Raw genomic sequence first — 25297 nt, forward strand, 5'->3', positions numbered from 1 at the left:
TATAGAACTTAAGTAGTTTTCAAAATTAACAATATTTTTTGATTGACAGTCCTCAAAAACAGGAAAGGGCAGAATAAATCAGGAGCAACTGCATGATAAAAACAAAGGGTAAAGACTTTGGAATTGGTAGAACTGGATATTGTCATGCTGACCCTTGTAAACTACAGAGATTTGGGCAGTTTATTTAAATATGCTGATCTTCAAAGTGGGCCAATGCCTACCTCATAGTGTTACTAAGAGAACAGAGGAAAATATGAAGTGTTGTCCAGCATGGAATTTGCATAAAGTATGTAGCTGTAAGTCAATCATACCCATAATAAGTATGATAGTTGGTGGTAATAATGGAGGGGATGGTGATGGTGTTAACATGGTCGGAGCCAAAGCTCTGCAAAATCAGCACATCTTCCTGGTGCTTTTCTAACCCTCTTTTCTGAGTCAGGCTTAAATAGAATCTATACATCCTGTGCCAAATGTTGGCATTCTATTGTGAGATAATCCCTGCTAAGCAGCTAACTATTGCTTCCAGGAACTATTAATATTTTAATAGAGGTATTCTTTATGTCAGATAGAGGCTTAAGGGTTTGAAATGAAAATAGATTTGAAATAAAGTAGGTAATACTACTTTACTGCTCTGTTTATATTTTCCTAATCATTTGTTCTCTCCACTCCAGGATCACTGAACTAGTTATATCCATTAGTTTTTCCCAAAATTTGAACAGATTTTCCCAAACTTGAAAAATGAAAAACAATAGCAATTTGTTATTTCTCATGATTCCATGGGTACACTATGTGCTTCTTCATTCCAGAGGATGTAGCTGAAAGGGTTCATGTAGCTGCCATCCAGTTGGAGCTGGACTTGGGCTGGAACATCCTGAAGGATTTCTGTCAAATGTCAAGTGCCTCAGCTGAGTAGGGAAGAGAAGAATGACCAGAGATTGTATATGATATCTAGTGTCATTTCTCTCTCTTTCTCTCCCTCTTCCCCCTATCTCTCAGTCATTATTCAGTTGAGTCTTGCTGCTTTACATAGTGATTGGATTCCAAGAGGTCAAATATGGAGGCTGTTTAGTGAAAGAAATTATGCCTTCTATTATTTTATAATACAAAGAAAGAAAGGGAAAATAAATCACAGGACCTGCCCACATTTGGGGGTGGTGGTAATGGGGGAGAAAACAATTTATACCTTTGAAAGAATAAAGACATGTATAATACAAATGTGAGAGTGAATTGGTGACTGTTCTTACAGTTTCTTTATCCTACTTTCTACTTTCTTCCTATATCTTTTTTTTCCATATTTTTGCTGTCTGGATCAGTGGCTTACCAGATTATGAGAAATGAAAGGTTGTCATCTCTCTCTCTCTCTCTCTCTCTCTCTCTCTCTCTCTCTCTCTCTCAGATATATATGTCAGTAGAGTATATTTTGATATATTATACATACATGGAGCAAAACTTATTCTAATATGCTAATATGGATCCCATTCTTCTTGTTGTACATGATGTGGTGTTACATTGATTATGTATTCATATATGAACACAAGAAAGTTATGTTCAATTCATTCTACTGTCTTTCCTATTCTTGTCCCCCTCCCTTCCTTTTATTTCTCTTTGTCTCATCCAATGAACTTCTATTCTCCCCCCTCCCCGCTCCCCCGCCATCCCTTATTGTGTGTTAACATCTGCATATCAGATAGAACCTTGGCCTTTGGTTTTTCGGGATTGGCTTATTCTACTTAGCATGATGTTTTCTTTGCAGGAAAGGCAGTTTTAAAAAGATACAGACTGCCAATTTATTGAAGACTAGGAATACTTATTCCTAGATGTATGAGCAGGGTCATCAACTTTCCTATCTCAGTCTTCTCATCTACTAACTAAACAGAGAGTGTAAAACTTGACTTAAAGGCTAATATGAGGTTTATTTTGATATAGTTTATGCATAATGATTAACTAAAACTTATAGGTGCTCAGTAAACATTACTTCTTTTATTTCTTCCTGTATCTCCCACCCCATTCCAATCTTTTTCTGTTTCATTATCTTTTTTCTGGAAAAAATATTTTTTGAAACTTTCTAAACTACTCTTATAGCAGTCAAATACATTTTTCCCTAACCCTGCTGATACTGCTTCAGTATTTATTGACTGTACTGACAATTACTATTCTTTTATGCACTCTAATTATTCCTGAGTTTGTGGTGTTATTGCCACCCCTAATCTTGGCTTATACTTCACCCTTGGCAAGTAATCCCTTATGGTCTACTAGTAGATCCATATGACATCTTTTCTCTTCTGGAAGTAGTGCCTAATGCTTCTGATGCTTAATATTTACAAACTTGTCCTTTTATCCTTTATGTTCCTAAATGCTTCTATCAGTTTTAGGCTCTTTGATGATTTTAGGGATCTTTAAACCATGTATACTCCCAGCTACTCCAAATTTCACAGACTGTAGGTAGAACTAAACCATTGCCAACTTTTCAGTACCAGAATATTGAATTGAATTCATTCCCAAAAGAACTAAAAAAAAAAAAAAAAAAAAAAATTAAAAGTTTGCTTTCAGGGCCACATTATCCATGAAACATTCCAGAGACAGCATTATTCAATGCTTGATAAATTCTGTGGAAAAAAATAGAAATAGAATGTAATAGAAATGATTAGGGACAATTGAGTGATTGCAGTTTCTGAAAAGACAAAATTGAAGAAAACACATTATCTTTCTTGATTCATGCATTATTTTGTGTGATTAGAATTACCATAAAAGAAACCAATATGTGACTAAGCATTAAAATAAAATAGTGAATATGAGAATTTTGTTTCTATTATATTATAAGGATTACTATAGCTAGAATATGCAGGGGTCATTTTTTTAATTTAATGTGTATAGCCAGATAATTTCTTATTTATGTCCTTGATTATAACTGTCATAACTGTGTCCAAAGAAACTAAATAACTAGGGGATGGTTCCTACCAATCCATTAGTTTTTTTCCTACATTTTTTATTGGTGCATTATAGTCATACATAATGATGGGATTTGTTCTTACATATTCATACATGCACACACTGTAACAATATAATTCAGCCAATATCACTCCCATTAGTGTTTTGATAGCTAAAACACCCATTGTTTGGTCTTTCTGCTTCTAAAATCTTCCCTCAATACATATTTCAGTCTAAATCCACAAGCAAGTCCTTTTAAGAGTTAAGATTAAATTCATGTAAAAATGACTAATCAATTTAGCCGAAAGTTCACTCTCAGCTTCATCTCCCATACCCTCCATTACATATTCTTCATTACACATTAAGTATAATGTTTTTCCCAAAGCCATAAAATATGCTAATATGTTTTTCTTCAAGGTTTTTCAGTTTAAATTGCTTTCTTCCATGGATTTGGCCTATCGTGTCTTTTTTTAGGCTTAGATCAGAGGCCAATTTCTCCACTGGTTTTGTTGTTGCCATTCTCTCTTGTAAACCCCTTCCTTCTCTTCCACAAAATTTCTCTTTAGTGCTCACAGGCACCACTCTATCCTCAATCACATCCTTCTTTCCAACCGGACATGACCTTCAGGAAGTCAAAACTTGCATGTGTCCGCCTGGTGCCTCATGGCATCTTCATTGTACCTGATTGGGTCATGGTAAGACTTAATGAATTTCCAACACCTTTTGTGAGTCCTATGTTTGGATAATTTAATTTGGGGAACATCACAATTATCCTAAGATTAGTGTCATTCTGGGTATATTAGAAGTACAAGATTTAGAATAATATCTAGAGGTTAAAACAGGAAATAGGAAAGTCCTCCCCAAATAGGTTTTGTTTTAGTATCGTCTAGTACAAACATAGAAGAGTCAGCTGTGGACTGGATTGCTGGTGGAAGTTTTACCAGAGAAAAGCTGTCATTTTTTCATAACTTGTTCAGCTGAAGAGGAGTACCTGGATGCAAAGGATAATTATGTATTTATTTCGAAGTGCCAAGGATTTTTGAACCACATTTTAGTGCCTCAGTTACATCAGATGTTTTGCTATTGTTTCTGAAAATATCGTATTCTCTACTGAGGATATAAAGTTCAAAGTGGCAGCACTAGCCAACCCCCCTGGAAGGACAGAAATCTCCAAACTGATGATACCAAATAATAATCAAGTCACCAAAGGGACATTATTTTTTACATGGTGAGATGACTTTTTGAAAATGTCAAAATTAATGCTTGCATGTTTTCTAGTAATATAGGGAAATTTTGTTTGAAGTTTTTCTTATAGTCCAGATTTCTGGTTTTCTGATATTGGTAACAATAGTAGCAAGATGTTGACTTTTGGAAGAGTTTGGATTCTGAGATGGGACTTCTATCATGACACTGTCAAGTCTAATTCAAATATAATGAAATGCTTAGGCTCTGAACCCTTCTACTTGTGAAGGTCCATGTTCACATTACCCATATCAGACTATTTGCTAAGAGATTATGTGTTTTAATTATTATACTTTAAATGTTTGGATCATCCATTATTAATTATAATAATATTTTTTTACATTCATTTCACTTGTGTAAATTATTTAAATTTCTTACACGAGATTTCAGACCTCTTTCCTTATACTGGGATCTTTGATGTCCAGCAATGAACAAGACTTTGTTTCAAAATTTTTATCAATTTAACTATGATATTTAAAAACAGAGGGCAGAGGCTAAAGATGACCCAGCTATCCCTCTCCTTGATTTACACACATAGGACTTACAATCAGCATACTACAGTGATACAGCCACATCAATGTTTATAGCAGCTCAATTCACAATAGCTAAACTGTAGAACCAACCTAGATGCTCTTCAGTGGATGAATGGAAAAAGAAACTGTGTTATATATACACAAAGGACATTTTACTTGACCTAAAAGAAGAATGAAATTATGGCATTTGCAGGTAAATGGATGGAGTTAGAGAATATCATGCTAAATGAAGTAAGCCAATCCCAAAAAAACAAAGGTCAATTGTTTTCTCTGTAAGTGGATACTGATCCACAATGGGGTGGGGGGGGGGTTGGGCAAGGGAAGAATGGAGGAACTTTGGATTGTGCAGAGAGTAGTGAGGGAAGGGAAGGAGATGTGGGGGTGGGAAAGATGGTGGAATGAGATGGACATTATTACCCTCTGTACATGTATGATTGCACGAATGGTGTGACTCTGCAGCATTACAGCCAGAGAAATGAAATGTTGTGCTAAAAAATAAAAACGGTAGAAAATACTAAAACTACCAGTCAATGGGCAAAATATCTCCACAAAAATATTAATAGGTCTAGAGTTATAATTGTCTGAATTTCTTATTGAAATCCAAGGTTGGAGGTTTTTGACATCATTAGCAAGTTGTCTTTGATGCATCTAAGGCTTAGTAATATTGGAGAATAATCTCAGAATTCCAGTTGGAAAAGAAGTTATAGGTGGCTAAAGAGACTTCAGCCCCTTGTTATGTAAAACGATATGACCATGATGGTGGGCATGATATTTGAGGTGGTTCTCCTCATTGATATGTACTCACATTTTACCAAGTGTTTTCTGTTTACCTGGCAACACTCATCTTAACTAAAAGAATTGGACTAAATAGTGGAAATGCTTGGTCCTGTGGGTATGGGTTAATGTGGTATAGGAACACATTGTGACATCCCTGCCTTTTATCAGTTGTCTGTTTATATGTGTACACACAGCTCCCTTAGATTATTGGTCATGATTAAAAGATAGTTACCTCAACCTTGGTCTAATTATTTAAATTTTTCATTGAAAGACACTTTCATGAATTCATATAATTCAGAGAATCACTCATCAAAAGATCTTCATTTCTATGATAATTTTAGACAGTCTATTTCCATCAGTATTATTAAGAAGCATAGATTCTTAAAAAATAGAAAACCTTAATGTTCTATTTGTGTCTTCTCCTCTATTGGCTTTTGGTTGTTTCTCTTTTCTGATTTTAAACTTTATGCATTTTAATTTGTGGATGTGGGAAGAAATCATTTTAAAACTCCAAATGGCTAGTGGTTTGTACCTACTTTGATTTACACCCATATACTCTGTGTCTTTTAGTGTTTATAAATTTTTTATCATATAAATTTTACTCTAAACAAAGAAGTAGATAAGAAATACAATTATATCAATGTTTTCATTAGGTAGCTAGTACAATAAATAACACTTTAAAATGGATATATATAAATTTACTCAAATCGAGTCATTTGTAATTAAATATGTATTTTAAAGTGATGCAAAAAAATTCACTGCTTTGTATGGCTATTTAAATGAGACGTGATCTTCATACCTAGAATGTATTATAATTGCTAATACTTTAAGAATATCTAACTTCTTAATATTAGCTTATCTCTTCCTTTTTTTCATGCTGATTTTCTGTTTTGATATCTCACATTCATTTCATTTTAGAAACTCCTGCTTCACTCTCGATGGAAAGTGATCTGTTCTTATAATAATCCTCTAGCATATTTCTAGCTTTTTTTTAACTCAATAAGAGGCCTTTAATTAAAAGAAAGCCGAAATCTTGCCACTAAATTCTGAAGCATTCTTATTTTCTCTTTTTATCTATTTCTTGTATAAAGACTCCTTCCAAACTTCATCTGATCAATTACATAAATTCTTCTCATAGGACCTTTGAAGTTACTAAATCAACCACCTGACTAAGGTACTTATAAGACCAGGTAGTAACTCAGGCATCTCTAACTCTGCACTGAGTTATCAGTGGCAAGATCTCCAAACTATATGATAATCTATCCTCCCACCAGGTCTCCTGTAAGACTGCACTGCCCACCACATCACCCAATATACCTCTCTACTAAGTGTACTTTTTCTTTTCAGTTTGATATAAGTAGAACCAGTACTACTCTTTCAGTTTGACTTAAGATTACCCACTTGGTAATTTGCATTTTCTTTTCATGACAGAATTATTTCATTGAGTAAAATTTTGTTCAGAAGTTTGTTTTGTAAAATATAAACAGAATGACACTACTTTTGAGAGGGGGCTTTCTGACTTAAAGCATTAGCTGGTGGCTTTTTCCTGTATTCCATACATCTGTGTTTGTCCTTTTGACATCTCCTCTAACCCTTGGAATTCAAGGTTCCCAGCCTTAGCCACAGCTTCTCAATGACTGGATGTTTGATGGAATTGCAAAATTATTATATTTTTCATGTGTTAGATATCATGATTGGGTTTGAAAAACATTTTATCATATGTGTGCCGTAGGTATGTATGTAGATAGATAAATAAACACATAGATAAATATGATGCCTTGTATTTACTTCAAGAGTACCTGAAGGAGTGAAGTAGGTAAAAATAAACATTCTATACTATACTTGTTGAAGCTGGCTGATGGGTGTATCAGTATCTCCTAATAAAATAATAGGAGACCGATATAGATGGACATACACATATCAATATAACTCACTTTATGGTGGGCCATTCTCTCATCTTTTATATACATTTATACTTTCCTATAGTAAAAAAAATTACACAAATAGGATATGATTTTCGAAAGCAGTTTCACAATGGTCTTGAAGTTTCAGACTTTCAGGTAATATTTCTGTTGTTCCAATATAATAAATTTGGTAGGGGCCAGAAAATCCAGTGTTTGCTGCATGTTTTAGAATATGTGGGAATGGGAAATGTCTACCTCTAAAGAAGTCTCTGATGTCAAATTATTTTACACTGTTAACTATACATTTATACTCCCCCCTTTTTTTTATAGCTTTCCTTCCAAAGACAAATCTATAGCTGTGAAAGCAAAAAGGTATTTTTGTTTAATCTAGATTTGCTTGAAGTAGATGAGTAAATATGGATATGCATTTGTAAATTCAAACTGAAGTACAATAATTGATAAAAGGACCATTATAGGACCAATCAAGAAAATTAAAGTACCAGTTATCAGCCAGACTCTGCTTTAAATATTAGTTATACAGTTATAAGCTGTATGTATCTCAGAATGTATGAACTCTAAGTACAAAAACATGCACACTGGTCTTGTGGATGTGTAAATGTGCATTTTCAATGATAAATATTATGGCACAAGATAGCCAAGCGTCTTCTTCTCAAAAAATCAATGCATTGTAACATTTTAAAATAGGTGAAAGTAACATCTTCAGTACTTTGAGGAATGACCCTTTTTCAACTTCACACAAACGCCTGGGATGGGCCAGCACCCCTGATTTTCAAGTGTTGAAAGCAATTAAAAAGACCTCAATAGGTTTCACTTAAAATCAATAAAAACACACTAACACCTGGACACAACCTGAAAATAATTTACTCTTTATTGTGAAATTATCCATAGATTCTCAGGAAGCTACAAGGTCAGTACAGAGAGGCCCAGTTCTTCCTGTGGTTATAACTTACATGATATGGTGCAATATCTAAACCAACCAACTGGCTTTGTTATACTATATGTGTGTAGTGTTATATCATTTAATCACACGTGTGAATGGTGTAGCCACCAACACAATCAAGACACACAGCTATCCCATCATTACAATGATCTCCCTCTGCTTCCGCCATGGCCATATTCTCCCTGCTCCCTGATACCTGACTGCCACCGATCTGTTCATCTCCAATGTCTAGAGAATGTCACATATATGGAACAACACAGTAAGAAACCTTTGGAGATCAGCTTTTTTTCACTGAATAAAATAACCAGGGAGATTCATCCAAATTGCTGCCTATCTGAGTCATTTGTCCCTTTTTATTCCTAGGTTGTATTTCACTGTATGGATAGACCAGTGTAACCACTTGTTGAGGGACATTTAGGTTAGTTCCACTTCTTGGAAAGCTACTATGGACCATTGTACATGGGATTTGTTTTGAGGACATGTTTTTATTTCTCTGGAATAGTTGTCCAAGATTGCACTTGGTGGTTTATATGGGAAGAATGTTTATGATTTTTTTTGTTTTCCAAGAAATTGTGGAACTGTGTTCTAGAGTGACTGCATTATTTTACATTTCTACCAGCAGTGTGTGAAGATCCAGTTTCTCTATATCCTCAGCAGAATTTGATATTATTACTATTTTTATTTAAGCTGTTGTGCATATAGATATTTCATTTTCTGTCTCAATTTCATGGCCATGATGGCTAGGATTTTCTAACATCTTTTGATATGATTATTTGTCATTCTTATATTCTCCTTAATAAAATGGCTATTCATGCTATTCATGTCATTTGCTTATTTTCTAATTAGATTGTTTCTTGTTTTAACATTTAATTTTCAAGTTTTCAAGGAAAATTTTTTTTCTTCTATTTAGAGTTAAGACCAGGACAAATGTTTCTTTGACATTTCTCCTTGAGGGGTCCTGTTTTTAAGATGATGAAATTGCTGTTGTTTTATTTGGAAAATCTCAGTTGTTAATTATATTTCTCTACTGAGAATTGGCTTACTGTCATAAATATCTACTCTGCTCCATTTTCAAGTGTTGTAATTCCACTTGGCATTTTGAAATGATATTGCATAAGCAGCCTGCTGGCCTTACCCAAATCCTATATACATCGTCTTAAAACTCTATTTTCAAATTTAAATACATTTAAAATTAGACCCTGCCATAAGAAAAAAAATACATTTTCAAATGCAATTCATAATAGTTCTACGTGAACTAAAAAATTTAGCACATAAAGACATGATTACAACTTTTAACAACACACCGAAATAAGTCTTTTTCAATAAGAATTTTTAAGAATACTGTCCCATTTGATACTATTTTTTGTTTTTAATAAACTTTTAGTGATTTGTGTTCATAGTAATATATATTTTATTCAAAAATTCTTCAAAGTATTCAGCAAAGTTGAACAATTAAAAAAAAACTGTAATGTGGGGCTGGGGATGTGGCTCAAGCGGTAGCACACTCGCCTGGCATGCGCTGGGCGCTAGGTTCGATCCTCAGCACCACATAAAAATAAAGATGTTGTGTCCACCGAAAACTAAAAAATAAATATTAAGAGATTCTCTCTTTAAAAAAACTGTAATGTCATATTATACTTTTGCAGTGAGTAAAACATCTTTTTTGTTGATCATTGAAATATCCCTGTGGGAAATGCAGGGTGGGGGACCTTAAATTTTTTAAAGACTTGGAGTCTAACCTCAGATAGGCATTACCTGTTACACCCATTTGTCTATGTCTATCTCCAATGTCTAGATAATGTCACATAAATGGAACAACACAGTAGGTGATACTCATCATAGCGCAACAGGCCTGAACATTGACTGATATCATTTAGGGATGTGATGCTGCTTGTGGAAGCAATAGGGATTTTAGCCCAACATGGCTCCACATCTGTCTCAGCTGCTTACAAGCTGCATGACCACATGACATGCTATTGGCCCTTCAGTTTTCTCATCTATGAATGGAGGGTAGTAATGCTTATATCATGAATATTATGAGGATCGTTTGAAATGATAAATATGAAAGATCTAGAACAAAGCCTGGCACACAGTAGCCATCAATAAGTTATATGCCTTCTCAACATAGCCACCAAACCAAATTTTTTTTGTGAATGAGCAAAATAAGAGAGAATTCATAAGACTAGAGAGATCTGATGGTAAAATTTAACCAAACAATAGTAATTAATTTTTAAAAATTTTCAATCATTATAATATAGATAAAAATTTATTTGGGAAAAATTTACATTAACCAATTGGTCAAATAAAAACAATTGTTTCTTAATGTAATATAATTATGTTGTTATTTATTTATTTTGGAAAATACCACTTTGAAAAAATATATATAACTGGCTCTTGACCTAATTTTAATAAAATAGAATCCAATTTGATTAAAGATTTAAATTTCAAAATTTTAAAAATAAAGGCATAAGTGTATCAGAAACATGCATAGATTTTAAAAATAATTTTTAATGAAAATTTTTGCTACACATGACATAATGTCTAGATAACACAAAGAGATCAATAAGTCCAACAACAAAAAATTTAAAAAATGTTAGGCAGCATAGATAAAATACAAAGTGAAATAAAAAGTTGAGAATATTTTTGGCAGAATATACAACAAAAAGAATGATTTTTTTAATACTAAGAACTGTTATAAATAAGGTGAAAAGTATTAATTCAATATTTAAAATAGCAAAAATAATAGGAATTGACTTCAGAAAAATAAATGCAAAGGAACAATGTCCATTTAAAGATGTGCTCTTACCCATTTTCAAATATAACTTCAAATATATTTTCAAATATAACTTCAAACAATAATTTGATATTTTTCAACATCAAAACATTAAACAACACCTGTGATGTTTTGCAATCTGGACATGTGTGCAGTGAAGCAGGTATGTTTATTCCCTTGCTTCAATTGTACTTTGCTGGAATAAAATTTAGGATATCAATACAAAAATTTAAAGAGTACATACCCATTGCTGGCAATTTATTTACCTAGACAGTCCACAAACTTGAAGTTCCATGCATTCAATAATTTTCATTGTAGGATTTTCTACAGAGAATTCTTTGTAAACCTAGGATAAACCTACATGCTCATGATAAAGAATAAAATTAATAAGTATATTCATTTCCTTAGCATGGTATTCTTTTAGCCATTAAAATAAAGGGGGAGAGAGTAGTTCAGATTTCAAATGATTTACAAGTTATTTTGGTGTGAAGAAGGTAATGTGCAAACAATTTTTATAGTAAACTTCCATTTATGCCATGAAAAATAATTATATATATATATATATATATATATATATATATATGCCTATAATATGTGGATTAGAAATTTTCTGGAAAGAAACTTTAAAATATTGCATAGAAGTAGGGATTTGCACATGGGATAGCAGAAAGAAGACAATAATACTACTTAAGACTTTTTTGCATCATTTGAAAGTTCCTATATTCTCATATATATTTTACTATAATTTTTAAAAATTAATGCAGTTAATGTAATGATAAAATATATAAACTATAATGGGCTAAATTCAATTAAATATCATAAGGATCCAGCAGACTATTTTAGGTGCTCTAAAACATTTATATATTATTTGCTCTTAAGAGTGAACTTACAAAATGACTTTGATGGGATGAACTGATATCTTCATTGATATCTAATGCATTTTGTTTTCCCCTAGACAAAGCCAAGGGAAGATCAAGAGCAGGAACCCACTTTGACTCAGCCCGGAGACGGAGCCGAGCTGTCCTTTATCACATCTCTGGGCACCTGCAAAGAAGAGAAAAGAACAAATTGAAAATAAATAATGTAGGTGGTATGTGTGTACACTATGAATGTTAGAATTTCCCCTGGTGGCAATATTTGATTCACTAAAGAAAGGCTCCAATTGCTCATTTACTGACTTTTTCCCCACTTTGGCTTATGCTTGCCTGCAAAGAACAAACTGGGAAAGGTCAGCAGTCATGAGGCATTGCTATAATAAAAGTGCTTAATCAGAGCGTTATCGCAGCACAGAGATTAGAATAATATTGCAGCATAGTACAAAATGGTGCTGGGGGTGCTGCAAATAGGGACATACTGGTTACATTTTATGAAACAGGAAGATGCAGCAAGTCAACTACACACTCATAGTTTGTTGGTCAAATTGCTCAAATTTAATTTTAGTTTCATCTGTTTTGCACTTTATCTAATTTATCTTAATGTGTTTACCCAGGGGGATCAAGGAAAAGTCAAAGTCATTACTCCATTTAAATATTTATATTTTATGCGAAACAGTTGGAAATTTCACAGAGTGGAACATTAGATTTGAAATTACATGCCATATGTTATAGTTCTCTAAAAGTCCCACTGTTGGTAAATTACAATGGTGCTACTTACTGAAACCTTGAAACCTGGTGTTTTTCTGTCCGAAGTCACAGCAAATAACTATGCCAGTAAAAAAAGTATTTCTCTGGAGAGTTTCACATGACATATATCTTCAGAATTTTGTCCTCAGTTGGATTTTGGCAAAAAAGATTCCCTCTTCATGGAGAAACCCAGAACCATGCCTGTTTAGTTGTAGATATTCAAAGGTAATTTTTAAAATGATGTTAATGTCATTAATTTCCATTGTGGAATCATCAGAACTTATCTGGGGTGCTGTGATTATGAGTGGCAAATTAAATACGCAGTCTAACTTGCCAATGACATTTGAAACAACCACAGTTACCTTGGAACTGGTTTAAGTTTCAGAAGTTGTGGGATTAAGGGTACAGGGTAACCTTCAACATCTTACATGATACGCTCTGGGAGTATCTAATCTCCTGTATAAATGTTTTGATACCCTTGCATAAGACATTCAAAGTATCTGTTTCTCTAATTGTCGTAAACAAAGAAAGATGTATAAACACAGAGTGAGAAGAATAGCACAGAAGTGCTGCAAAACTGGTTCTTCAGTATGATTCCTTTCTGGAGGCTAGAATAAGATGTTTTGATACCTTTATACTCCAAAGATCACCTGCCATATCTGTGACTGGTCTGCCATACACTACTGTGGAGAGTCACACTTTACACACTTTTTTTTTTCTTTTTTGGTCCTGACTTATTATGAAGGTTTTCTAGGGGCACCTGTGCCTTAGTGTCACATTGACTTAGTAAGAATCCAGGGAGAGACTTAAGAATCCAGGGAGAGACAGTGCACACCACTGGATCTATGGATCCTACCCCTCCCTGGTCCCTATTTACATCTCCCTTAAATTACCAAGTCAGCCTTGGTGACAGTAAATACATTCTAGGAAGAAACAAAGGTGCCCACATCTGGGCTGAATATTGTGCAAGCCTAACTAGCAAAGCACCTAAATAAATATTACCCAGATTCTGTTATTCTGAAAGCCGACACTATCTTCTAGCTTTTAGTTGGGAATCACTTAGTTGAGAATTACTTAAGGATGTTTCAAGTATTAGTAAACTTTAAAATGCATTTGCTGAACCTGCTATGTTTCCCTTTAGATTCAATGAAGTACAAAATGCTACTTAAAAATCTGATTTAAAAAAATCATAACTCCCACTGCTTAGCTAATTGCTTAATTGCTGTTCATTTCAGAAGTATAAACATCAGGGTGGAGCATTAAAATAATACATAGTAATTAAGGATGTCTGATCAACACAGTGGCTCTGATATTACAGGTAAATGTTACCTCTGAAGCTGAGTATGGAATCAGAACTGGTCGTGTTCACCATCTCTTTTCAAGGAGAACAGAGGAGAATGGCTAAAAGATAGATAGCAGAAAGAGAGAAGAAAAAGAAATTATCTCGATATTTCTCAACTAAATCTTTGGGGAAATTTTGGCTGCAATGTTTGCATACACATAGAAGAATTCCTAATTATTGATAGCCCTAAACTATTTAAAACAAAATGATTTAAAAATTCCTTTTACTCTAGAAGGCATAGGTGTTATTTTTATAAGTGCATTTTTTTAAATGGGAGAAAAAAAAAACAATTGGTTCTGAGTCTCAAAAGTAGAAGCAGCAGCTACAGGGTTTGGACCCTAGTCTTCTTCCCAAAAGTCACTATTTTGCCTCTACCTGGCATCCTCCTTGAGACAGTTCTATGGAATAGGCACATGTGCTCCAACCATAGCCAAATGAACTCATCAGGCTATTGGCAAGGTGGGGATGGAGACATTATAACACCTGTAGTCCTGACTCTTACCTTTTCCTGGAACTTATTATGAAGGTTTTCTAGGGGCAACTGTGCCTTAGTGCCTCATTTCTGCATTTCTTGATTCATTACTCTGTCCATTAAATGAGAATGGAATAATAAAAGTGTTTTAAACCAGATCACATGAGAACCTACAGAGCTTGAAAGGAGAGTGCTATAAATAAATGCCCCAGTATTACCAGCAGGGTCCTGTGCTAGACTTTCTCAAAGACATCCACTGGGCTTGGCTGTGCTGCAGTGACTTTAGAAGCATTTTCCTACCCTCTTGCTCATTCAGATGACCATTTCAAAGAAGTGTTGTAATAATATTTTAGGAAACAGTTACCTTAATTAGGCATTGAGTTAATAATTATTTAAATAATTCATTCATAGGGTAGAGGCTAAACTTCGAAAGCATGATTGGCAGCCAGGTGTGATGGTGCATATCTGTAATTCCAGCAACTCAGGAGGCTGATTGATAGATTGCAAGTTCAAAGCCAGCCTCAGCAATTTATTGAGGCCCTAAGCAACTTAGTGAGACCTTATCTCAAAGTTAAACTAAAAAGGGTTGGGGATGTGGTTAAGTGCCCCTGGGATTGATCTCCAGTACCAAAAAAATAAAAAGGAAAAAAAGGCATGATTTGCACTAAAGCAATATGCTTCAAAATCAATCAGTAATATATAAAGTCTAGACAAATTGGTTGTATCATACCTTAGGCAAACACCATATATTTGAGGGTCATAAATAATAGGAATTTTTACCCTATTTCCTTCTAAAAGCAAAAGTTTACAAATGTGTCCTTTTTTTAAAAACAATTCTAAAAAATTTTCTTCCATTTAAATGGTTTTGATAAAATTTTATAAAAATAGTAGTGGAAATAGAGGAGCATCTATTTTTTTTTCACTTAGGTGATGATGTAGAGATGTGTGCAGGATTTGAGTTAATAATATTTCAAAACTTAAGTCTAATCTAAGATGTACTGAATTCTCGGCATAATTTTAAAGTAATATGCTTTAACAATAATCTAACATCATTTAAAATAATGTTTAAGTAGCCTATGAAAATGAAATCTGATTAGCAGATATAACAAATGTATTGCTGAACTTTTGCATCAGCTTCACTAATAGTTCATGCAATTAGCATTATACAAAGAAAACACTTTACTTACTCTGTTATTTTCCCAATCCTCATCCTAGACTTGCTTTCTTCCTTTAATAAGGCAAAATTTCAATTTCTGTAGCATGACAGTAAAAAACCTATTGGATGGAAAGTGAGATGCTCCCCAGGGCTTCTGAACATTTCTTGGTACAATAAGTATTAAGGGGAAAAGTTATATTAGAACCTATCTTAATGTTATATCTAGAAGTGCTTATCCATTTGGAGGAGATGGACTCTTGCAGACCCTAACTCCCTCTTTAGTTCACCTGCTGAAGTTCTAATGAGAAGCTCATCCTAGAATTTCATCTGTTTTTCTCGGTGTTAAGCCAATGTCCACCTTTGGAACTTATTCCTCAAAACCAGAAAATGAGGCAAAAGGTCCAATATAAGGGAATTGGATAGAACAAAGATGCAGTGGCAGCAGGTGGGCACCAAAGAATCATCTGGAAGTAGTGGAGCAGTTCCCTACCATGAGGCCCCGGACCAGGAAGTGCCTGGGTGGATTGAGTGAGAACGTTGACAGGAAGTACAAACACAGGTTGAGAATGCCTACCTCAGAGACATACCACACATGGGGGACATTCATATTAGGGTAAGAGAACCATTTACTCACTGAAAGCCACCACTAGGAGCTAAGTGTTCCAGATCTCTCTGAATTTTCCCTGAATCTCAGATATTCAGGGCTCTCTGAACACACCACATTAATCTGCCTTTTTCCTCAGTGACTGAGACAAGAAAATAACACTGTGACCTGCAAGTAATATGTATTCTGGAACTTTTAACTGCTCTGTTAATTCAACCTAACTTTCAAATTTAAGTTTTCATTACCTATCTTGTATTTCTCATTAATTGAGGTCAAAGCAAGGTCTGCAAGTATCTGGTCACATACTTGTCAAATTTCCACACATGCTATTGTTGGGCCTCCCTTTGTCTCATAGCAATAAAGGAACTGTTCATCAAGTTGGACTGCTTTCAAGTGAAATGCTTTTACAGTTATCAAAAACTATTCTTCTGCATTTAATCAGTTGCACAGTGAACATTGCTTTTCTCCTTCCATGACTTGAATAATAACCCTTAAGTAACTGTTCCTCCCTTTACCATCTAACCAATGGACCAAAGGCTACCCAGTTTCAGAATATATCCATGTTAACTAAAGCAACAAGATTTGGGGTCCCAACTAGAAACTTCACCATCAACCACAATGCAAAAAAAAAAAAAAATGCATGCACAACCTGATTATATTTTTAAAAATGTGTAAATAGGTTTTTACAGTAGACTATTAGTAATCTCCTTTCTAGAAAAAAAAGCCATATTTGCTGATATCAGCAGAATTTCAGGTCAAATATATTCTCTAGATAATGACTGTCTTTTAAAAATACAGAGCGTCCTCATGGCAATAAGTATATAAATGCATCTCAGTGTTTGTGCTGTGTGTAGGATTATACTTGCAACTGTAGATATTTTTAGATGACATTTTAGATAATGGTCTTTTTGTTTTTAATGAACAAAATCTGGACTGCTTACTTTCATGACAAAATTCTACACAGTGTTATTACCTTTAGCAAAGATCTCTGCTCAGTTTTAGTACAGTCATGCATCACATAACAGCAGAGAGACATTCTGAAAAATGTGTTAGGTGATCTCATCGTCAAGGGAAACGTCATAGAGTATGGCCTCTTAATGCCATCAACAGATGATGTAAACAGGAGATGTATGAGGCTGCTGTTTTATAGTCATTTTTTTTACACTATTAGGAGCACTCTCTAAAATAATAATAAAAAGTACATAAAGCAAGAGGTATTCATGGAAGCTGACCTGTAATTGTCACCAGGAAGAGAAAACCAGAATGTGGGATGGGACGGATGCTAGCGCCTTTCCGAATGAATTTCAAATGGAAAGCCACTTGACTCCACTGTCCAGTTAGCAGTCATTATTTTCTCTTCCAAGTAACTCGAGTAAAAGTGGTGGGAAAAGGCCCTTCCTTTAGAAAGAGATATACCTGCTACCCCCTACAAATTTAGAGCCTTATTTATTTGATCTTTTCAATAATTAGTTTTCTATTTTAAATTATCCACTAAAACTTGAATGATATGGAATTCCAACTGACTGCACACTGGCCATTCATTTGTGTTTCCTGGAATTTCCAAGTTAATAAATAGCACTATTGATTCTGTTTTAAAATTGAGATTTAAAGATTCATGAAGCATTCTACAATATAAATTTGCACTTTTACACCAGAATTCTCATTTTCTGGAAAACAACTAAATTTTCTTTTCTAATTATTCTTTTAAAAGTAACTTTAAAAAAATGCACAACTCAAACTCCTATATAATCCTCCCAGTAATTTACTTCTTTAAAAATGAATACATTAAAGGACTAAGTGTCAATTCTAATCCATCACAAGAAGTAAAGCAGAACTTCCAAAGTAGTGACACTTTTTTAATTCTTGCTTTTATTTACAATTGTAACATTTTATTCACATTTTGAGAATCATAGTGAAAATTACTTGCATATGTTTTATCAACATGCTCCTAAGATAGACTCACATTACTTTTTTTTTTTTGGAGACAATTTCTAGATTACTATGCTAATCCAATACTTCCTACTTTGCCAAGATATAAAAATTGCCTTATGAAAGTGGATTTTCTGATCTACAAAGAAAAAGTACAGATAGTATGAACATAAAACAGTAACACAGTTGCTCATTACCACTACCAAGTGTCATGCACTGGACATAATTGTATGGAAATGCTTTTATGTGACTTGCATCTCTGTAGGTTTGTTTATAGCAGCAGCATCACAAATAGGGGAACACTATGTTGAGCTACAACATTACAAAAGCAACCATGTCACTAGGCAATAGGAATATTTTGGTTCTGTTGTAATCTTATAGGACCACCGTACGTGAAGTCCACCATGGATTAACATAGTTACATGGTGCATGACTCTATGTACAGGTCAAGTTTTACCCATAAGATGTGCTGACATGTGTCATGCACAATCCTCCTCCCACAGGTATGTGTTTAAAGCAGTGTAATTCTTGTCTCTAATGTCTCTTTTCCCATTCTCTTCTTTTTGTCTTTATCCACAGAATGTTTTTGTAGATAAACCAGCATTTCCGGAGTATAAAGTTTCCGATGCAAAAAAGTCCAAATTCATACTTTTGCATTTTAGCACTTTTAAAGCTGGCTGGGACTGGCTTATCTTGTTGGCGACGTTTTATGTTGCCGTGACTGTACCTTACAACGTCTGCTTTATTGGCAACGATGACCTGTCCACCACTCGCAGCACGACAGTCAGCGACATAGCAGTGGAGATCCTTTTTATTATAGGTAAGAACCCGCAATGGGTTTCTTCAGAGATCTGCCTATGGGAAATAAGTCTTTTCCGGATTTTTCTAATGTGAACCTAAACTAAGGTCCATTTGCATGGGCATGATTCAGGCTTGAGGCAAATTTGGGAGAGTCACATTTTTGGATTTCTGAAAATTGCCTCTTCCAGTTTTTCCTCTGTTCCTTTATTCACACAGATCTAGACTGATGTTCTTTTATTCTACACTTACTTTGTCAAAAATGGGGCTTGGAAAGAACACATCAGTTGTATTCTGATAGTGGTCCTGTCCCAGGTATGTGGTTCTGTCTTCATCTTTCAGCATGTGGATGGTGATTTCAATAAGTGGCCTAGTTACAGAAGCGAAGGGTTACATAAGTTAATCAGAAGAAGCTGTGAATATCTTATTTTAACTTTAGAAAAGGCCTCAGGGATGTTTGCTAGGGGGCCTTTATCTCTAGAATATTGGGAACATCCACTGATATCACATCTGCTCCAATCTTGTAAATGTTTCCCTATTTTCTTTTTCCTTACATCCTCATCTTGTTTAGACCATATCCTAGCTCTTGTTTGCCCATCTAGAACACATTCTAAGTTTCTGTTAAGGGTTAAATAAGAATATTATTTAATACTTCCTGTATGTTATTGGCCACCATTGGCAACTGCTTCTTTACCTGGTCATAGTTGCATAGTACAACATCCAGATTGCAAAGATGAGAGAATGTTTGAAAATTATCTCAAGCAAGTAGTGAACAAAGGAGTGAGAAATGGACCTTAAAATTTCAGAGAAAATAAATAAGTGAAGCTGGTCAAAACCTTTTTTCAGTAGTGGTAGTTTTTTCTTAGTGAGCTGTTAAAGGTTTGGGGCCAGAGTAGGCTCTGTAGCTGAATGTTAATGCTTGTTTGCTCTGAATGAGTTTGTGTGCTCTTGGTGCAGCTTTGGCAACACTATTAGTATTGTACCTACTGGGCTCAGACCCTTAAACCCCCAGTTCCCACCCCAAAAGTAGTAAACACAGAATGTTTCAGCCACTAGATGGCGATGTTGTCTAATTAGGTAGCTTGTAATGACTACAATCTTAATTTAAAAAAAAAAAAAAAAACTAATGACATTTCTTTTATTAGAAGAGTACAACCATAAAGGTATCTATGAAATCACTATTGTATATCAAATAATATCTTAAAGTTTGAACAATAATTTAAAATGAAATTCATGGATACGTTGGATGTGTCTAACACCAATCCATGTGGGTTTACATCCTTTTCCTGTGCCAACCTTGGATGTCTCCTCCTACCCATCCATGATATGCACATACATTATCATCCTAAAATCACTTCCCATGACCTAGTCACAGTTCTCAAGAACTTGGGCAGTATTCCAACATGTCTGAGCCTGTTTTCTTATACTCAACTGGTTCATAGGATCTCATGCGATAATAGATATTATGTCATGGTTTAACAAATCTTTCGTCATTTTTATTATAGTTATTATTAACAATTCTATTATTGGAAGAAGTTGTATTTTGAACTTTCTTTTCCACTTTTCCTGAGTTTTAGATATTTGACATACTTAGAAGTGATTTCTGGTACTACATGCTCATTGACTACTGGTTTACCCCCATAAGAACCCATACCCATGACATATTTTATAAATTTTTGCTTGTTTGTGTGTAGGCTGTTTACTCTACTAACCCAGTTGAGACTGGTGTGCTCTCCTGATAGTTGCTCCTAAATTCCTCCGCATTCTCCCTTACTGTCAGCTCAGGAAGCAAGTTGGCTCTCCCAATAGGCAATACCTTTCCAATATTAGCCACATAAAGGAAAGGGAAACCCATTACTATTTTTATGCAGTTCAGTGTCTACAAAGATTACTTTAGATTTTAGTCTGACAGCAGATCTTATGAAGCTTCTGCCCGGGAATCCCTTGTTGACTGACTTATTTTTAAAAGCCATAGGAATTTACTTACTCTTTTTTTACTATCTTCCTGATCTTTCTTTTTTTAAATGAGCTTAAGTACATATGCAATTTATTACAGCATATCTGGAAAAATAGTTCAAACTGTCATGGCTCCAAATATGTTTTTCTCAACTTTCGTTCTGTGAAATTTTTCACAAAGATAGCTGAAAAATGATTATTGATAAATAAGCAGAAACACTAGGAGGAAAAAGTGCTTTGTCTATGATGTTGTACCTTTACAATACTAAGTGTTTATACCACTTAACACTTACTAAATATGTGTGGAATAATTCATGTGTGTATTTAGCATACCATTTTTTCTATTTCTAGAATAGCATTACTAAATTGGCATTTTGTAATACATAAAATGGTCAGTTTAAAAAAGGGTAAAAAAATAAGGGTTTTCATATAACTAAAAGATAATGTTTATAAAAATATTTTGTTAATTAGACCAACTCCATACAGATGTTAGGCAATGTCATCATTTTTTAAAATGGAAAGTAATTCAGTGTTCCATGGAAAAAGAATTTGTAGTCAAAATTAAAGTTGGGAAATGGTAGATCTCTTTGGGAGATTCACAGTACACTTTAGTATTGCAAATCCTCTAAGAAATCCTGTGATAAAATAAATCTATTTAAATGTGATTAATCCAGCATCATGCTGGATTTATTTTTATCTTAAAACTCATTCCTCCGCAGATCACTTAGTAATACTCTTTTGGCATGACTGACTGAAAAACATTCTTCCCAGATGAATTCAACATAAAGTGTCTGAGTATAATTTTGTTAGTCAAAACTTAAATCTAGAAGATGGGCTCAAAACTCGCCTAGGTGTTCTCTTACTCTTAAATTGGATTCCTCTGTAATCCATATTAGTTCTTTGGAATCAATATGGTGCAAAGCTTGGCTGAGCTATAAAATTTCATGTTTAAACTATCCATTGATTCAAAACCTTGTGGAAACTTGAGATGAAAAGTCACTTAATAGTCATCTAATCCAATCCTTCTTACTTCACAGGTAGGAAAACTGAGGCCTAGCAATATGCCCAAAGCCACAGAACTAACTGATGGCAGATTGATAGACCAAATTTCTTTTTTTTAAGAATTTATAGTCCATATGATTCCATTGCACTCAACCTGCTCTCCTTTATTTATAGCAATGAGACATAAAAGGAGAGAAAGATCCTACTTCTTTTTCTTTCTTCAAATATATAGAAAATAATAACTTGAATCTATTCAGTCTTGGTAGTGAAGCTGTTGTATATCAATAGATTTGAGAGTCATCTCTCCTCTTTCTTACTAAAAAAACAAAGAACCTTATTTTGTGCAGGCAGCAATATGACCAGACTCAGGGGAAAAAAAATATATATGAGTTGACTAAACCAGTACTAATTCTATTCCCCTTATCCCATATCTGGTATAACAGCAAGTGTGTGATCATGTCTCTCCACTAGGACATAAAGAGATCTTTGGCAGGTGGGAGGGGGCTGATTGGAAGTAAGATTTTCCCTGAACAAATAAGAGACAAGCAATGGTAAAAATATTTGCATCCCCATTTTTGCCCTTTTTTCTGTGATGTGTGAGTAGGGTGATAGGATACGATGCTTATAACTATGCAGGCATCTTACAATCATTAGGAGAGAGATGGCAAGGATGTGCACCCCCAGACTCTGTTAGGAGATTTAAAATTTTCCTTTTATTGGAACCTTTCTTAATTGGATAATTGTTACTAATAACTATATTGTTCTAAAAATACTCGCACACATACATAAAAAAAATAACACATAATCATTTGTAGGTCCTTCCAATGGGCCCTTTCAGAGACTCTAAGCTATTCCTTTTCAAGGGAAATAAATGCCTTTTTCTATCTTCACAATCTTTCCACTGTGAGCCTATTTAGGAGATAATTTTCTTATGCTTATTATCTGCTATTATAACCACAAAGCTTAGACTCATAGGCTAAACCATGACTTGTTCCCTCCAAGAACTCCTCAGAAAACTAAATGTCAAAGGAAACATGGTATACAAGTGTGCTTTCTGTTTACCCCAGTCATAGATCACCACGTTATTTAATAGACCTTCCTAAAGAATAAAATAGAGAAACTGATGGGGGGGGGGAGGTGGGGGAGTGATGATATAAGTAAAGGGAAAATAGCCAAGAATTTTTCAGAATGGGAAGAACATATGAATCCTGAGATTAAAAGAGCATTCTAGGTACTAAGTAGGATAAATAAAAATATTTCCACACTCAGACAAGGCAAAAAGAAAATCTTCAAAGCTTCTAGAATGAAAGAAAAGTTATTTATAAAGGTTAATAATTATTGAAATCAGGGCTGGGATTGTGGCTCAGAGGAAGAGCCCTTGCCCAACATGCATGATGTTCGATCCTCAGCACCACATAAAAATGAAATAAAGTTATTGTGTCCACCTATAACTAAAAAATTTTAAAAAATAATTATTGGAATCAGATTTCTCAGCAACAATCGAGGTCAAAAGACTGAAAAAAATTTGGATTGGGTCTTTTGGGGGACCCAAGAGGGGAAAAAAAAAAGCAAGCTATAGGAGATACTGCAAATACATGTTAATTATTCACTGTGGTACAGATAGTATGCTACCTTTTATATTAAAAAGAGGTGGAGGAAGAATATTTAGGAATAAATGTACTTGATAATTCTTACACTGTCTTTGGAGAACTGCCCAAGAAATTTCTGAGCTTGCTTGCTTCTAAAGGGTACAAGATCCTGAGAACAATGACAGGAAGATTTTGCTGTTTACCCTCTGTAAAGTTTTGAGTTTTGAGCAGTGTAACTATTTTTGAGTTTTGAGCAATGTAACCATACTACCAAGTAAAAAAAAATGAATGAATAAAATTACAATAAAAAGCCTAAATATAAGAGATAAGGTAATTACTGAAGAGTTCAGAAAAAGACTGAGCAAAAAAGTAAAGGAAGTGATAAAGATAAGGACTGAAATGAATGCTTTAAAAAAACAAATAAAACCAAGAGCAGTTGGGCAAGTTCTGATCAATTTGGAAATGCATATAAATCAGGATCTGGCAATTCTTTTTCTTGGTGGACTTTTTTCAGGTGCTTGTGGATGCACCTGGGGACACATGTAAAAGGGACTTGTATAATGTTCTGGGAAGACATGTAAAATGCTGGGGAATTGTTTGCAGAAGCAAAACAATGGAGGCGAATTAATGCCCATCAACAAGAAGAGGGTACAAACCAACTGTGGTAGGTGTGTAAAATGGAAAAAAAGTGTAGAGAAAAAGAGTCTGGCACAAAGACGGGCAAGTCAATTTCCCAAGACCAAACCCTGCTGCCTGTCTTTGTAAATGCACATTTATTGTTAACATAGTTATGTTCTTTTCCATATTTTCTATTGCTGCTTTCACATTATATCCACAGACTGAATAATTGTGACTGAGATTATATGGTCTGTCAACAATGCTTAAAATGTTTACAGTTTGGTCCCTTAAAGAAAAAGATTGCCAACCTCTGTTCTAGAGCTTTGGTTTCTAACACAACACTCCCCTTTTCATTACAAATATGTTGTAATGTTCTTTTACTCTTCAGTGATTTACCTTTTTAAAAAGTCAATACAACACTTCAACTGTAATATCAGGGAGAATACAAATGAAATCAATCATAGTCTCCTATGTATTTTGATTTGTAAGTGCTATAGCAAGACAAAACTAAGAGATAAAAGGAGAGAAACACTTGCACTTACTTGTAATAAGCTAATTCAGATTTATGAGAATTCCATGGAAGAAGTACATGTCAATTAAAGGAATAGAGGTGTAAGCAAACTAGTATCAGGATATATGGGAAGAAGAGCAGACATATCTGGGTACAACAATAGAAATAAAGAAATAGCTAACTCTAGCAGGGATAGCTTGCCAAGACAAATTTCAGATGATCAAAAGAGAGAAAATGAGGAAACCATGTATTCTGTCAAATCAGTTGGATCTCATACTTTCATGTAGTATCCTAGCAATTCCTGTGCTTCCACTTATGATGAGGTAGTGACAAAATATAAAAGAGATCCTACATTTCTCTACCAGGACAATTGGACTCTGTGTGGAATAAGGACAAGCATACATCATGTGTATAATCCTGTCCAGGACTAAACATTTAGCATCCTAATCTAGTAGTACTCCCTGATCTTTGGGCCTATTTGAAAAGCCTTGCTTTCTCAGGGTTATGTTGTAAAGTTATTTCCTATGTTGACTTGAGCATCTCCAGTCCACTGGTTCTCAGTGGGGCTAATACCAACTAT

The 25297-nt window shown here is 34.4% G+C and overlaps 1 protein-coding gene across 1 annotated transcript in view; it reads left to right on the forward strand.

The window, feature by feature from the left end:
* The window catches only part of Kcnh8 (potassium voltage-gated channel subfamily H member 8), a 334315-nt gene that overhangs the window by 166475 nt on the left and 142543 nt on the right, over positions 1-25297 (forward strand). Inside the window, exons 4-5 of the mRNA XM_026395926.2 lie at positions 12074-12201; positions 18823-19063. Coding sequence (XP_026251711.1) covers positions 12074-12201; positions 18823-19063 — 369 coding nt within the window. The remainder of the gene's footprint in view (positions 1-12073; positions 12202-18822; positions 19064-25297) is intronic.

The sequence above is a fragment of the Urocitellus parryii genome, chromosome 3 (genome assembly GCF_045843805.1).
Source record: "Urocitellus parryii isolate mUroPar1 chromosome 3, mUroPar1.hap1, whole genome shotgun sequence".
NCBI classification, from domain to species: Eukaryota; Metazoa; Chordata; class Mammalia; order Rodentia; family Sciuridae; genus Urocitellus; species Urocitellus parryii.